The sequence below is a fragment of the Crotalus tigris genome, unplaced genomic scaffold (assembly GCF_016545835.1).
Source record: "Crotalus tigris isolate CLP2741 ecotype Arizona unplaced genomic scaffold, ASM1654583v1 scf7180000023617.9722795, whole genome shotgun sequence".
Lineage (NCBI taxonomy): Eukaryota > Metazoa > Chordata > Lepidosauria > Squamata > Viperidae > Crotalus > Crotalus tigris.
Window position 1 is genome coordinate 6,397,219 of NW_024100081.1, and position 15,236 is coordinate 6,412,454.

At 38.3% G+C, this 15,236-nt stretch overlaps 1 protein-coding gene across 7 annotated transcripts in view; it reads left to right on the plus strand.

Moving 5' to 3' along the window:
* Nucleotides 1-14,006, plus strand: part of SPATA6 (spermatogenesis associated 6) — a 45,930-nt gene extending 31,924 nt beyond the window's left edge. For 6 of the 7 annotated variants that reach the window (XM_039319868.1, XM_039319862.1, XM_039319867.1 and 3 more), the window contains one exon: nt 3,206-3,555. In XM_039319868.1, the coding sequence (XP_039175802.1) occupies nt 3,206-3,383 (178 nt within the window). In that variant the 3' untranslated portion in view covers nt 3,384-3,555. Of the gene's footprint in view, nt 1-3,205; nt 3,556-12,144 lie in introns of those variants that run through there. The other variant, XM_039319864.1, reaches the window with a different exon arrangement.
* Nucleotides 14,007-15,236: the final 1,230 nt, after the last annotated feature.

The window sequence follows — 15,236 nt, forward strand, 5'->3', positions numbered from 1 at the left end:
GCTCAAGGATATTCTGACAGTTTCAGGTTTGAAGATGTCCTCATAAATAGCATGCCAAAATAGAATTCAAAGGAGACAGTAGTTTTGCTGACCAAATGTTCACACTAAAATAAATGATTGAAAACCTCTGGGACTACACAGAAGATATGTGATGTTGAAATATTTAGTATGAAAGTGACTTTGAAAAGAACTTGTGAAACTCTAAAGGGTATGGAACAAAACCATGTGACAGGTAGATGACAGGTATTTCTGAAAGTGGAGTAAGTGTCATTATTCTGCTCTTAATACAATTTCTGCTTGTAATCCCCAGATCACTTCACTTTAGGTTGTCAGAGTAGTTTTCAGTTAAGATAGCATTTTTCCAACATGGATGTAGATCTGCCCATTTCATTGTGGGATTTCTTATGAGGAAGGGAAGGCTAATGGCCCTGCATGAAAGTGACTGCTGACCTTGTCAGTGTGCTGATCTGAAATCAACAAAAATCACTGCCACTCTTTGTAAGTAAATCTTAGGCTGTTGTGATGACTAGTTTTAAGTGAAGGAACTTGAATTTGTTAGAAGCTAACCCTGAGTAATATGTCGGCAAATCCAGGTTATTATGGATAGTTTGAAGTTGGTTGTTTCAGATGCAAGCCAAGAATGAAAGTGTGAAAAACTCAGAATTTGGCATATACAGATATGTTTAGGGTGTGATCAACAAACTGTTCTCTTGATTTTTTTAAGTCACACAAATGCTAATTTTATTTATTTTTGTTTTCATTTCTTACACTTCAATGCCATTTCCTATCTTGAAGTTTGCAAATAAAATACATTTCACTATAATGAAGTGATATAAAATGGAAAGAAAATATTTAAAAATCCATATCCGTAATATTTACATAAGAAAGACAAAGACACAGAACTTCCATAGGCAACATATTAGCAAGCACTTCACAGTTGTTGTAGAGCTGAGTTCCCCAATCGTTCTGGCTATGCAGATTGGCTGGGGGGGGGGAGAGGGGATGGATCTGTGCAAGTGTGCTAAGTGCACCTCCATTTGCATGAGCAGTCGGCATGTGTGCCCATCGCTCGTGCAAGTGGGGATGCATGTGTGCATATGCTTGCCCACCACTTCTGCAGCCCGGTTCCAAAGGGTTCAAGGCCTAGGGGGTTGGGGACCCCTGTTGTAGAGAGAACATTTCAGGAGCAGGCACCATCACAGACAAGTTTCACTTAGGAATAATTGTAAGATGACATTTTGTTAGTCGTGCACACCCAGTTGCAAGTCTCCTTGGCAGTCTTCCTGATGCCAAAGTTATTCACACAGGAGAAAACTATTAAAACTCTCTATGGAGGTTTTCAGTCATCTAGATCATGGTTGTTCTAGAAAGTGTTTTTTTCCAAAGTACAACTGGACTTGCTTGATTTTTCTTGATGTTTCACTTCTCATCCAAGAGGTTTCTTCAGTTGTAACTAACTAACTGGTGAGGAATGGAAAGGATTTATATTCTTTGCAATCACTCTGAGGAGTGGCTGGGGGTTAACATGTGTCCTCAGAGTCACCTGAATTAGAGAAATCAGGAACACATTAAGATAGAAGCTTTTGTCCACAGTAAGAACCAAAACATTCAGACACAAACAGGGCAATATTGTATATGCAATGCAGTGCAGAATTGTACATTGGAGAAAATGAAACAACCACTACACAAATGCATGGCACAGCACAGGAGAAGCAACGCAACAGGGATAGAATGCAGTAGTCCTTCTGCATCTAAAAGAAAAGAGCAGTAAGGTTCACATTCTGGATAGAAAGGACCACTGGTTTGAAAAAGGAATCAAAGAGGCTATCTATGTTAAAACTGAACATACCTCCCTCAAGGGTGTGTGTGTGTGTAATGACAACACTTCTCTCCTGTTTACAATACAGCCTTTCAGCGGTCCCAAAAAGGTTCCACACTTGTTTACACTCTGATTCAGGTGACTCTGAGGACACAGATTAACTCCCAGCTGGTTTCAACAACCTCAGAATGTCGACTGCAGAGTATAAATCCTTTTCATTCTCTACCAGTTGGGTAGAACTGAAAAAGCTTCTTGGATGAGAAGTGAAATGTCTTCAAGAAAAATCAAGGAAGTCCAGTTGTAGTTTGAAAAAAAGCACTTTTTGGGACTATCAAAACTCTGATCAGAATACAATTCATTCATGAGGATTTGTGTTTAGAACATATTTGTATGAATAGAATCAAGACTATTCAAAGTTTGTAAGAACAGATGTCTGAGGGCAAATAAAGTTTATTAAAGAAGTTACATGCTATTATGTGCATGTGCAAGGTCAAACTCAGGCATAGCAGGGATTTCACCAAAAATTCTTTACTGTTGTAGGATAGAATAACAATCTTGAAAGCCTGTCAAGAGTTTCTCTCTGCCTCTTCTTATACCAAACTAAAGTAAAGCAAGGCTATTTTGAGTTTTTTTTCCTCACATTTTCTTCTTTCTCAGGACTGATTAATTTTTTCTGAAAGTCTCCCCTTAACGTACCTCCTCTATTCCCAAGGCCAGATCTACATTCCCTTCAATCTGCATCTGAGCTTTTTATCTTCACAGTGAGGAAAGGAGAAGGAAGTACAACTTCTGTGATAAATAGACTGACAGGGCGGTGCTAAGGGTCATCCAAAGGAGATCAAGAAAAAGAAAATTTGCCTTTAGTAGCATAAAAGGTGCAAAGTATTGATACTTTTGGAGTTGCATTCCAGCAGGTCAGGTTTTTTTATATAAAAAAATAAGCATGAGGTAAGGAGACCCGCATACTATTTGAAGTGTGAAAGAAGTTGTGCAGTGTGTAATCTTGAGGCATAATCTGATACCGAAATGAGAAGCAGGCTGATAAGCAGAAGCTCTAATCAGATAGATTAAAATGCAGGTGCAGATAGAAAGTAATAACACCATATGTATTCCTAAAAAGAGATCACCATCACTGCCCAGAATTTTCCAGACTGGCAAGCAGCAGTCTTATGTACCTTTTTCTAAATAGTATTTTATATAAGCAAATATTTGTCAGCATTCATGTACTTACACTAGTTTATGAATAATTAACACACAATGCAAATTATATAAAGTGTAATAAATAAATGATAAATGCCTGTTACTCTTTTCTGAATTTTGAAAAGTAATGATTTGATTTATTTTTATTTATTTATTTTTGGTCTGGGTGTTTGTGGACTTTGCCAGTTCATTCAGCCAGCCAAACGTCATGGTTCATTTGGATAATGGTGAATATTGGACCAATCAAGTTGCAGAATATAAAAACAAGCCTCACAGAGCCATCTTTGAAGATAGCCTGGAAAAAATCTATCGAAACATGTACAGAAATGCTTCCAGCTCACTTTCAAAGAATAAATCAAACTAAATTCCTAATAAGTGCTATAGGTGAAAATGAACAGTATTTTTAATTACGAAGATTATTATTTGCCTAATGACTGTATTCTATTTTTTAACTGAACTGTTTTTACATACGTATGTGAAATTTTGAGACTGGGATTTTCAATACGAAAATAAAATCTGGAGGATTTTTATTACAATGTATTGTTTTGTTGTGGATTTATAGGCATGCCAGCAGTTTTAGTTTGTCAACCTCAAACATCAAGCTTTCAATTAAGGAAAATCTAAGTCATTTGTCCATGATTTTGCACTTGCATTATGCGCAAATATACAATATCCCTGTTGCTTCTGAAATTGTATTTCTAACTCTGCTTCTGAAATACATCATCATCATTCCTCTCACTCTCTGAGTCATGTCACTGGATTTTTGTTTCATGTATGTGAGTGGTGATGAGAATAATATTGTGAAGTGGGGTGTCCGACAGCATCAGTTCTTTCCAAACTATAACTTCCAGTCATTATACTTCCCAGAAGTAAAAAAAAATGGAACTTTAATTAATAACCACCTAACACAATTATATAATATTTGAGACTAATGGTATACGAGGTGGTACAAAAAGCAGATGGCAGTCTCTGAGAATTTAGCAAATTATTCAGTGAGAGAAAGGAAAGCAATATTTTATTTAAAAAAAAGTAGAGGAAATAGTCTTTTCAGTTAAATGGGGGAAAGATTGAAGCAGGAGTTCAGAGAGTGGTAGGCGAAATGAAGGTTTCAAGAAGTTCTGCGGTTCAAAAAGAGCAATGATAAACTGGAGGGAGTTTGTAGGACTAGCAAAGTAACAAGGTGTCTGGAAAATAAGCCCTATGAGGAAAAATTAAAAGATTTTTTTTAAATATAAATTTGTTTGCAGAAAAAAAAAACAAAGGGAAAGTATGATAGCAGCTTTCAAGTATCTGAAGATACTTATCACACAGTCTTCCAATCAATATAATATCCATAGTTCCAGAATATAGGAAGGGAACCAGTAAGTTATAGTTGTAAGGAAAGAAAGAGGTTCAGGCTTAATATCAGGACAGTCTTTCTGATTAAACGAGCTGTCAGCCAATGGCAAAGGCTGCCCACGTGAACTGTTGAGTTGTCCACTAGAGGTCTTCAAACAGGTTGAATCGTGATGTGTCACACTGAGCAGGAACATTCCAACTTGATTCTAAGTGATTTCTTTTACTTTAGCGTTCAACTACAGAAGGAAGAAAAGAAAAAAAAAATGCTATTGCCACCACAAAGAAAACCTCCCGCCGTAATAAAGAGGGAGAGGAATTTACAGCACAGACACACACTAAACAGGGCCACTTTTTGCCCAAGCACTGCTTTGTTTAGGAATGAGAATAAAATGCAACATTTCCAAATTGAAGAGGGAGAGAGAGAGACCAGGGGAAGGAGTAACTTTCTATGCTTGGCTGTATCATACCCAGGGCTTTTTTTGTCATAGAACGCCCAGAACGGAGTTCCAGCATCTTTTTTGGATGGAACCTTGTAGGGTAGGCAAGGAGGATTGTATGAAGTGTGTGAGTTCCGGCATCTTTCTTTTTTACAAAAAAAGTACTGATCACACCTATCTGCCCTGATGTACAGGGGAGGGAGGGATGGGTGGAAGGAAAGAAAGAAGGAGAAGAATAAAAAAAAAAGGACCAACACAGATCCATTCAGTTTGCCAGGGGAGCATCGTGGAACCAGTAGTTTTGCACCATCCTTCTAGCTCCTGGTGTGCTTTTATTATATTTAAAACAAACAAACACCTGGAGATGACTGGATAAGAACATCTCATCAGGGACTTGATCATAACTCCAGGCAGTGAATCCTCTGTCAGAGACATTTGTCAATAAAACTGGGTACCTAACAGACGGCACCTGGGGATAGTCCATTGACATTCTGGCCCATAATTTGGGAATGTGGATAACTAGCCCACTGCCAGATATAAGACATTTCTAGCAACCAGCACCTAGAGATGGTTTGATGACACGTTTGGTCAATAATTTGGGAAATCTGACTCTTAGCAATATTTGTGAGAAGAGTGCAGTGTTACCCTCCCATTGGCAGGGATTAGATTAGGAAATTGATGCTGACTTCTTTATCTGCATTGTCCCAAATAGGAATACAGATAAAATCCTCACAGAGGAGAGTGATATCTGCAACGCTTGCTATGCAACTTTTTTTAAATGCAGGTAAAAGAATTTACACACATTTCTGCCTCAAAATGTGACAAAAAAGGGGGGGGGGACTTGCATCATTATCGGTCCTAATCAATTCAGGCAGAGTGAAGGCCTATTCAACTTCGTTTCAAGTGCTTCAACGCACTGCAAGTCATTTCCAGTTAACACCTTGAGCTGAATTGCATCATCTGCTGAATGGGTTTTTTTTGGGGGGGGGGGTTCCAAATCTTTTTAAGCCAATTGAGTGTCCAAATCAAGGAGTGTGGTTGTCCATTGATCAGTTCATCAACATGTAATAAGTTGACCCTGTGCCATTCCCATGAGGCTGCCTCCTTCACACATACATAGAAGTAGAGCTTATGTGTATGAGTGAGAGACAACGTGGAATGCTTCAATTTTGGACTGGGAAAAAGACCAGATTCTAGTCAAGCTGAGTGATTTGGGGTAGACAGTGTCTCAGTCTGGAAGTCGAGAACCATCTATGTACCAATCTGTATTGCATTGATTTGGGCTGATTTTATGTTTGTGTGTGTACAGACAAACAGACATACATGCATGCATATGTGTATGAAAGTATAGTATTGTATACCAGTGTTTCCCAAACGTGACAATTTTAAGGCATGTGGACTTCAACTCCCAGAATTCCACAGCCAGCATTGCTGGCTGTGGAATTCTGGGAGTTGAAGTCCTCATGCCTTAAAATTGTCAAGTTTGGGAAACACTGTTGTATACTATATATTACCTTAATTGTTATACACTGCACCCTGCTTTGCTGATCCTGTATTTAACAAGAGATTATACTGGAAGACCTCCAAGATCTTTTAAAACTCCCTTTCTTATTATACTTGTTCCCAAATTTCCCCTGAGAGCTCAATGTTACTGAAGATGCCAGTGCATTGTTTACATATATAAAGAAAAAACCTCAGGCATCCTGGGGTATCACATCCACCCAAATATCAATGTTTTGCATATTTCCTGCTTTAGTCTGAACAGATTTGGATTCTGTCCTTGCGAGCTTAAAGGATGTCTTGGCAGAACTGTATTGGCAAAGCTGCCATCTCTTTGCTAAAGGCCACCAAATGTTCACCAGCTATTTTGAAACTTCCCTCGAGAAGAAACCTTTCTAGCCATCCACTGAGTATATCCCACATGAACAAATCAGAACAGGCTGCCCACTTCCATCAAGCTTCAAAAGATTTTAAAGCCAGGAAAAAGAATACGTTGTGTTTTTGGAATATTTCTTCTCAAAGCATCCAGAAATAGACTATCAAAGATAATTTCATCTGTATTTTTTTTCAGCACAAAGTACATCCTATAATAGTGCCATCTGCCCCCATTTTCCTCTGATAAGTTTATCCATTTTTTAAAAAAAAAACGTTTCTATAAGGATTAAGATATAAAATTTGGACAGATAAACAATCTTATTTATTTAGGACTTGCCATTAGCAACACTTTTAGGGTGACGTGTAATGAAAATCATAATGTGTCAAGATAAAATATAAGTGGTGTACCAAACTTTAATAAAACAGAATATCCGAATGATTCAGGTAACTGGAAAGTAACTGGGTAAATAAAAAATATCTTGATGTGAAATGTCAGCTGGGTTGGCATGACACAACCTTCTAACAATCCATTCTATAAAAATGCCGAAGGGCCCCATGTTCTGTAGCATCTGTCTTCCTTTAAACTGTATTTGTAATACAAAGAAACTAGGCAGTTCTCAGCTAGCAGTATACATATAAAAAGAAATGCAAGCCCAGCAATGTTACTTTATTGGAATATTACATCTTTAAAATTACTAGAAACTGTAGGTTTAATGGCTAAATGCCTCTAACAATTTATATATTCTTTTCCAGAGCAGTTGGTGGGTTTTAAGATTTTAATGGTTAAAGGTTTTAATCATTGCCATGGAAGTCAAATAGGTTATGTGCTATAAGAGTCCTTTAAAAATCTGTACCTTGTTTAGATTGACTGTTTAAATACTAATTGAAAATTTAGATGAACCGAGGAGAAAACAAATCTATTTGGATGAATCCAGAGGAAAAATGGATACAGTTAATACAAAATATCATCAGTGATTGTTTTCTGTGATCTGAAGAAATACTGCATTGTGCTTTTGCCATATTCCATTATGACATCTGTAACTAGAAATAAAATGTCTATGGAGAGTCTCAGTCATCTAGATCATGATTGTCCCAAAGATGTTTTTTCAAAAACTAATTGGACTTTCTTTTTCCTTGAAGGCATTTCTCTTCTCATCCAAGAAGCTTCTTCAGTTATTCATTTAGACAACAAAACCTGATTTATGAGTATAAGTAAGAGATAAAAAGCTGCTAGATTATTAGGTTGCTCCACCTTCTCATGTCGAAAGGTTTGAAAATAATCTGGTTGCTTTTTATCTCCTTAAGACTTCATGTTTCCCCCCCTCCCTGTAGACCAGGGAACTCTTCTCTCAGAACTTTCTCAGTGTAGGAGAGCAAACAGATGTGGAGGAATGTAATCTTAGTCCCACTGTGTGCTCACCATCCAAATAGTGAAGAAGAATGTTTTCTCTTAAGTGTAACATTAAAAACAGATCCTGGGTTTTTTAATGGCTGTTGCTGGCACACAGTCATAGATCTCTATGTAAAGGAGGGGAAATGGTGGGCTTTCTCCTATTTGGTTCCCGATTTGAATAAATATTCAGAAGCTTGCCCCCAGGTAAAAGTGTTTTGATTTCTAGAACACCACTCCACTGACATGGTAGAGCAGTTGAAGAGTTATTGTCTATTATTATAGGCATTTACTCAGAAAAAAAATGGGATTCTGTGTGGCTTCTAAGTAAAGGTTTGATTAAAGGCCTGGAGACTAAAACATACGAAGAACGGCTGCAGGACTTGGGTTTGGATAGTCTAAAGAAAAGAAGAAATAGGAGAGACATAATAGCAGTATTCCAGTATTTGAGGGGCTGCCACCAGGAAGAGGGGGCCACGTTATTCACCAAAGCACCAGAGGGCAGGACAAGAAACAATGGTTGGAAACTGATCAAAGAAAGAAGCAACCTGGAATTAAGGAGAAACTTCCTGACGGTGAGGACAATTAACCAGTGGAACAGCTTGTCTCCAGAAATTGTGGGCGCTCCATCACTGGAGATTTTTAAGAAGAGGCTAGACCAGTGGTTCTCAACCTTTTTAATGCCGCGACCCCCAACCGGTCGTAAGTCGAGGACTACTCAACTGGTGCAGCACCGTTTGCAGAATGGGACTTTTGGCGGGCTCAGCAGGGCAGGGACAGTCTGGACAATTCCTATTGGCTTTTGAAAGCCAATAGAATTAGACTCTATTCAAGAGAGTCTATTCTATAGGCTTTCAAAAGCCAATAGAATAAAACGGAGTAGCACAGCTAAGGAAAAGGAGAAAAAAATGGCGGACTGCGTTGTTTGGCGACCCCCGTGAAATGGTCGTTCGACCCCAAATGAGGTCCCGACCCACAAGTTGAGAACCACTGGGCTAGACAGTGACTTGTCTGAGATGGTATAGGAGGTCCTCCTGCTTGAGCAGGGGACTGGACTAGAAGATCTCCAAGGTCCCTTCCAGCTTCTATTCTATTCTATTCTATTCTATTCTATTCTATTCTATTCTATTCTATTTGTGGTTTTGAATACTGTCAGTGCAGTCTCTCTGCTTTTAGGCTTGCACTCTCCACAGCATAGTAAAGATAAGGTAAAAGTGAAAGCAAAGTGCTCCTAAACCTTCTGGAACAAGTCTCCCACCCTATTTTGATTCATTACATTACAGAAAATGCAGTCTGATTAAACAGGATGAAATCTGTCTGAAACAGCTTGAGTTCACCTCTTTGAGGTTCTCGGCAGTGCACAAGCACCGCATTCTGTCGTACTGAGGTGAAGAGCTGATGCAGTTCATGTTTCATCATTACCTCCCCTGGAGACACTTTCAAGAACTGGAAGAGGCATATGCTTAAAAGCTTTTGCGAGCTATCATAAGCATTAGTGCAGGCAAATGAAGCAAGTGAAGGGTTTGTTCTTCCTTCAGTGAAATGAACTGCCTCCACAAAGATCTGCACAGCCCAATGTTCTCCTGCATAATGCAGTGTTTCTCAGTCTTAACATGCTGGCTGGGGAATTGCGGGGTTCCACAGATCTTAAAGTTGCTGAAATTGAAAACATTGAAATAATGCATAAAGCTGCTTCTTGTTGCATGATTGATAAATATCTGGCCTCATTTTCCTCATGTTTTCCAGTTACTATTATGGAATCTCATTGTATTAAAAATGAGCCTGAAATTAGCAGTACCAAAAGTTACAGTAACTCTGGGTAAATATGTTCAAGTTTCATCCAATAGGACTGTGTAAATTCCCCCCCCCCCATTTTTTTTTTTTTTGCAAGAATTTGCACCAAAATGTACTTCAGCAGACACAGGAATGTGAAAGAAGCATTTCTTTCCAAATAGTTAAAATTAGTATGTCTGTTTCTAGCCTTGCTTAAATGAATGTCCCAGCGGTCTCTGTAAATGTGTGGATTCTCAGCCACTTCACATTTTCCCAGCAAGTGAAGTGGCTGTGAATATTTTCAACTATAATGTCATCAATTTGGCTTGTTAAGGAGTATTTCAGATGTGAAAAACAGGTAAAAAGCCTGCGATCCGCTCATGGATAAGCCTCAAATCACTTTGACTCTCTGTTGGCTAATTTTCTGTGAGTTGGCAAACAGCTTGCTCGGACATTACCTTTTTCTTGAGAGCGGTGTATGGTAACTGATGTTAGAGGCAATGAATCAATGTAGAAATAAAAAGTGATTATTTTGTGCATCTTGTCTTGTGATGCAGTTTAAATCCCTTCTATCAAATGTAAATGTTTAAGTTCCCAAGTGGGGTTTTAAATAGCACTTTCCCATCCTTTTTCCTTATCTTGTCCCGTCCACAAAGCCAGTCTGTCAGTGCTGGGGGAACTGGCACAATTCCACCAGCTTCGTTTTGCATTGTTAAAAGAGCTGCTTGTTTCGGGGAAATAAGTATAAATGAAAAGAGCCAGGCTTTACAGAGCATTTCTTTTCTTTAAACAACAAAACTTGCACATTGTGAATGTTCCTGCTGTTGTTCTTGCTATAAAATGCAATATAAAGAAATAAAACACTATAAAGTGTATTGAGAAGATTGTGTGTTGGTCAAACTATTTTTATGAGAGAATAGAATAGAATAGAATAGAATAGAATAGAGTTGGAAGGGACTTGGAGGTCTTCTAGTCCAGCCCCCTGCTCAAGCAGGAGAACCTATACCATCTCAGACAGGTGAATGTCTAGTCTCTTCTTAAAAACCTCCAGTGATGGAGTGCCCACAATTTCTGAAGACAAGCTTTTCCACTGGTTAATTGTCCTCACTGTTAGGAAGTTTCTTCTTAATTCCAGGTTGTTTCTCTCTTTGTTTAGTTTCCAACCATTGTTTCTGGTACTTTGGAGAATAGTTTGATGTTCTTTTCTTTGTAGCAGCCCTTCAAATACTGGAATACTGCTATCATATCATCCCTGTTTCTTCTTTTCTTTAGACTAGCCAATTCCAAATTCTGCAACTGTTCTTCATATGTTTTAGTCTCCAGGCCTTTGATCATTTTAGTTGGTCTTCTCTGAACTTTTTCCAAAGTCTCAGCATCTTTTTTGTAGTATGGTGACAAAAATTAGTTGCAATATTCCAGGTGTGGTCTTACTAAGGTTTTATAAAGCGGTACAAATACTTCTTGTGATCTTGATTCTATGTCTCTGTTTATACAGCCCAAGATTATATTAGCTTTTTTGGCTGCTGCTGCACACTGCTGGCTCATAGTCAAGTGATCGTCCAATAGGACTCCCAGGTCCCTCTCTTGGTTACTGTTTTTGAGTCAGGTCTTCCTAATCTGTACTTATACCTTTGATTTTTCCTGCCTAAATGTAAAACTTTGCTTTTCTCCACATTAAAATTCATTTTGTTGGTTAGGGCCAATTGTTCAAATTTGTCAAGATCTTTTTAGATCCTGAGCTTGTCTTCTGGGGTGTTGGCTATTAGCGTCATCTGCAAATTTGATGAGTTCCCCTTCTATTCCCTCATCTAGGTCATTTATGAAGATATTAAAGAGTACTGGGCCTAAGACAGAGCCTTGTGGTACCCCACTGCTTACTTCTCTCCATGTGGATGTAGTACATTGAGGACTACTCGCTGAGTACAATGTGTCAGCAAGCTACAGATCCATCTGGTGGTGATATTGTCTATCCCACTTTTTTCTAGCTTTCTAAGCAGCAGGTTGTTGTCTACCTTATCAAACACCTTACTGAAATACTATGTCCACAGCATTTCCCTAGTCTACTAATTTAGTCACTTTATCAAAGAATGAAATAAGATTGGTTTGGCATGATTTGTTTTTAACAAACCAATGATGGCTACCAGTTATAACTTTGTTTGCTTTTAGTTGTTTGCAGATCTGTTTTTTTGATTATCTTTCCCAGGATCTTCCCAGGTATTGATATTATACTGATTGGTTTGTAGTTTCCTGGGTCTGTTCCCCCCCCCCTTTCTTGAAGATGGGAACCACATCAGTGCTTTTCCAATCCTCAGGTACTTCCCCAGTGCTCCAGGATTTTTGAAAGATATGATGCAATGGTTCTGAGATAACATCTTCCAGCTCCTTCGGAACTTTGAGTCAGATCCCAATGATTTATATTCGTCAAGGTCAGATAGGTGTTCTCTTATCATTTTCTTGCTTATTTTAATGTTTGTTTCTAATTCGTCTTTTGCAGTATTTTTTTTGGCATGTTGGGCTGTAATTTCTTTTTGTGTGAAGACTGATGTGAAGAATGAGTTAAGCAGACCAGTTGCCTCATGAAAAAGCATCTTTGGGATGCTTAAAGAAGCAAATATAGACTGTCACAAAGCTCTGATTATAATGTTGGAATGTTACAGAAAGTCAGATTGTCTGCCAAGTATTACCATAATTTGATTTTTCTTCATATTTATTCCAGTATGGAGAATAGTGCTAGAGGAACTGAGTGTTGACATACCTACCTTATAAATCACAGGAAACTTCACACTAGGGATCTCTAACCCCCAATGTTGTAACTTCTTGTTGCACTTTATTTTCTACCTTGTGTTAATGAATCAGTACTCTGAAGAGCTTGGCAGAGTCATGGAGACCTGAGGTTTGTGGCCAGTGTGCCTTCCTAATTTCTCCTTCTAACTAGACCTCATTCTTTCAATCATGTCTTCTACTTTCAAGTTATGTGCTTTGCCTCCTTATTCATTCCAAACATTCTGATCTTTTCTCTAGAATTTAAATTGCATTTTTGTTGTTTAATGAATAAATGTAACATACATCTTACAAATAAATTAATGCATTTTCTTACAATATATGAAGCAATGACATTACTATTACCTATCCTATTATTTTTGTTTCATTTTGAATCAAATTCTTTGTTATTTTTATATTCCAGCAATTTATTATTATACTAGTCTTCTATTTTAATTTCACTGTGTTCTGTAGTTAACGTTCTGTAGCTTTTGTATGTTATGCATGAAGTTTATTTCACGTACATGAATCCACTGTGGTGCACTGTTACTAACATTTGCATTGCAGATTATTTAAATCAGCTGTTTGGTATTATACTAGTAAATCATCTTGTGTTTCTAGGAGAAGAGATGGAGCAGAGGTCTTCAAACTTGGCCCTTTTATGACTTGTGGACTTCCTGGCTGAGGAATTCTGGGAGTTGAAGTCCACAAGTCATAAAAGGGCCCAGCTTGAAGACCCCTGAGATAGAGGAAGTCGACCAACCTTCATCTAACAGGAACTACAGTATATCAGGAATGAATTCTGCCAGGTGGTTTTAACACCTGTAATACCACCTATGAATTTGGGTTTTGTTTTGTTGGATCTTTTCTTTTACTGAACCAATACAGTTTCAGTTGAACTGATATATAACAATGTCTGTCTGTGTGTCTCTCTGTCTCTCTAGCTATCATCTGTCATCTATCATCTATCTATTATCTAACTTCAGTTCCCCCAAATTTAAACAGCTCCAAGCCTATTGGATTTTGAAGAGCCCTAATGACTTGACTTTTTGCCTAGACCTTTGGTGATGGTGACTGATATCTTTTTTCTTCCTCTTTTCCTCCACCCCCTCAGGTTTGTGTTCCTTGCCATTGTTGTTCTTTTGTCCTGGATTTGTATTTTTTTATATTATTTTTGTTCTTACCTGTTTTTAACAATTGTAAACTGTCCAAAGTTACTGTGTAATAGTTGCTGTACAAGGCAGTTGCTGAATGAGGACTTATTTTATTATTTTATTTGAATTTATTTTATAAAATTTATTAGCTACCCATCTTACCATAGGGTAACTCTGGGCATTTCACAGTTATATCTAAGCTAAAACACCTAAAGTTAAAATTGAACATTAAAACCAAAGAAGCATGGAGAGGGTGGGAATGGGGAGGAGAGGTGGGATCTGTTATTACTCTATCACCTCCATTGTGCTGTTCCCCCACTGGGGCCCCAAGCTGGCTGGCAAAGATAGAAGGATTGGGGGCAACCTTACATTGGGCGGGGGGGGGGAGATGTTCCAGAGGGTAGAAGCAACAGCAGAGAAGACCCTCCTCCTGGATCTCGCCAGCTGGAATAATTGGGTTGACAAGGCCTACAGCATGTCTTCTCTGTCGGCATGATTGGTATGGGTCAATCCCAATGGGGTGAGATGGTTCCTCAGGTAACCTGGACCCATGCCATGAAGAGCTTTAAAGGAGCTACATGTCCCCTAGCCCCAAACTCACAAAAGCCTGAGAACCAATTGTTTTAATGAACATCAATGATGTTGTCCTGGAATTCACATGCCCTCCAAAACACTTTCAATTTATATCAAAAGCAGGCATAGTGCTTTCCCAGAATCCCCCATCTTACCTTTCCTCCATATTTTCCTAAATGTAGTAAACTACAGTTGCTATCAATAGAAATTGCAGTTCAAAAATCTCGGGGAAGATTTTCCTCGTGGAAAAGAAGGGTGCTTTATAGTTTTCTTTAATGTTTTTTTTTCTTTTTATCGTTTTGAAGTCCTCTTTGCCCCACTCCCTGCCCCTCCCCTCCTTAACACGGCCAAATCAGGAGGTTAATTTTGACAGCAGGAAGGCTTTTAACCTGTTCAATGTTTGTCTTTGTGCTTTGACTTTGCAAATAAAAACAGGGAGCAATGTCTCTGTTCTTTTCAGGGTTACAGCAATAACAAAACATATTGTTTGTGATGTTTTGACAGTTTTTGTCATAGAAGTGATCTATTTAAAAAAGCTACTGTTTTTAAGAGGCCTGGCATCTAAAAAAAAATAACATTGTGGCCTTCCTGGTTTATTGATTTTTTTATCATGTAGTTGTCAGAATTAAACAGCTGCTGTTCCTCATCTGATGGAACCGAATGTTAAATCGGTCAGAGTCTGCAGAGACCCAGCAAGGCTCATATTTATGGGTTGGGAGCTTTCTGTTTGTACTCTTTTCAATTTTTCCTGATTTAGAGCTCAAATAACAGTCTTGTTCCTGTTCACCTGAAAAGTGAGGTCTTTTAAAATGACTTGATGATGTTCAGGATATCACACTCCTGAGTTTTGTTCAGCCTCTCGGTGTGTTTCCAGAGCCTATCAAAATTTTATTTGTATCGTTGCATTTAAGAGCTCT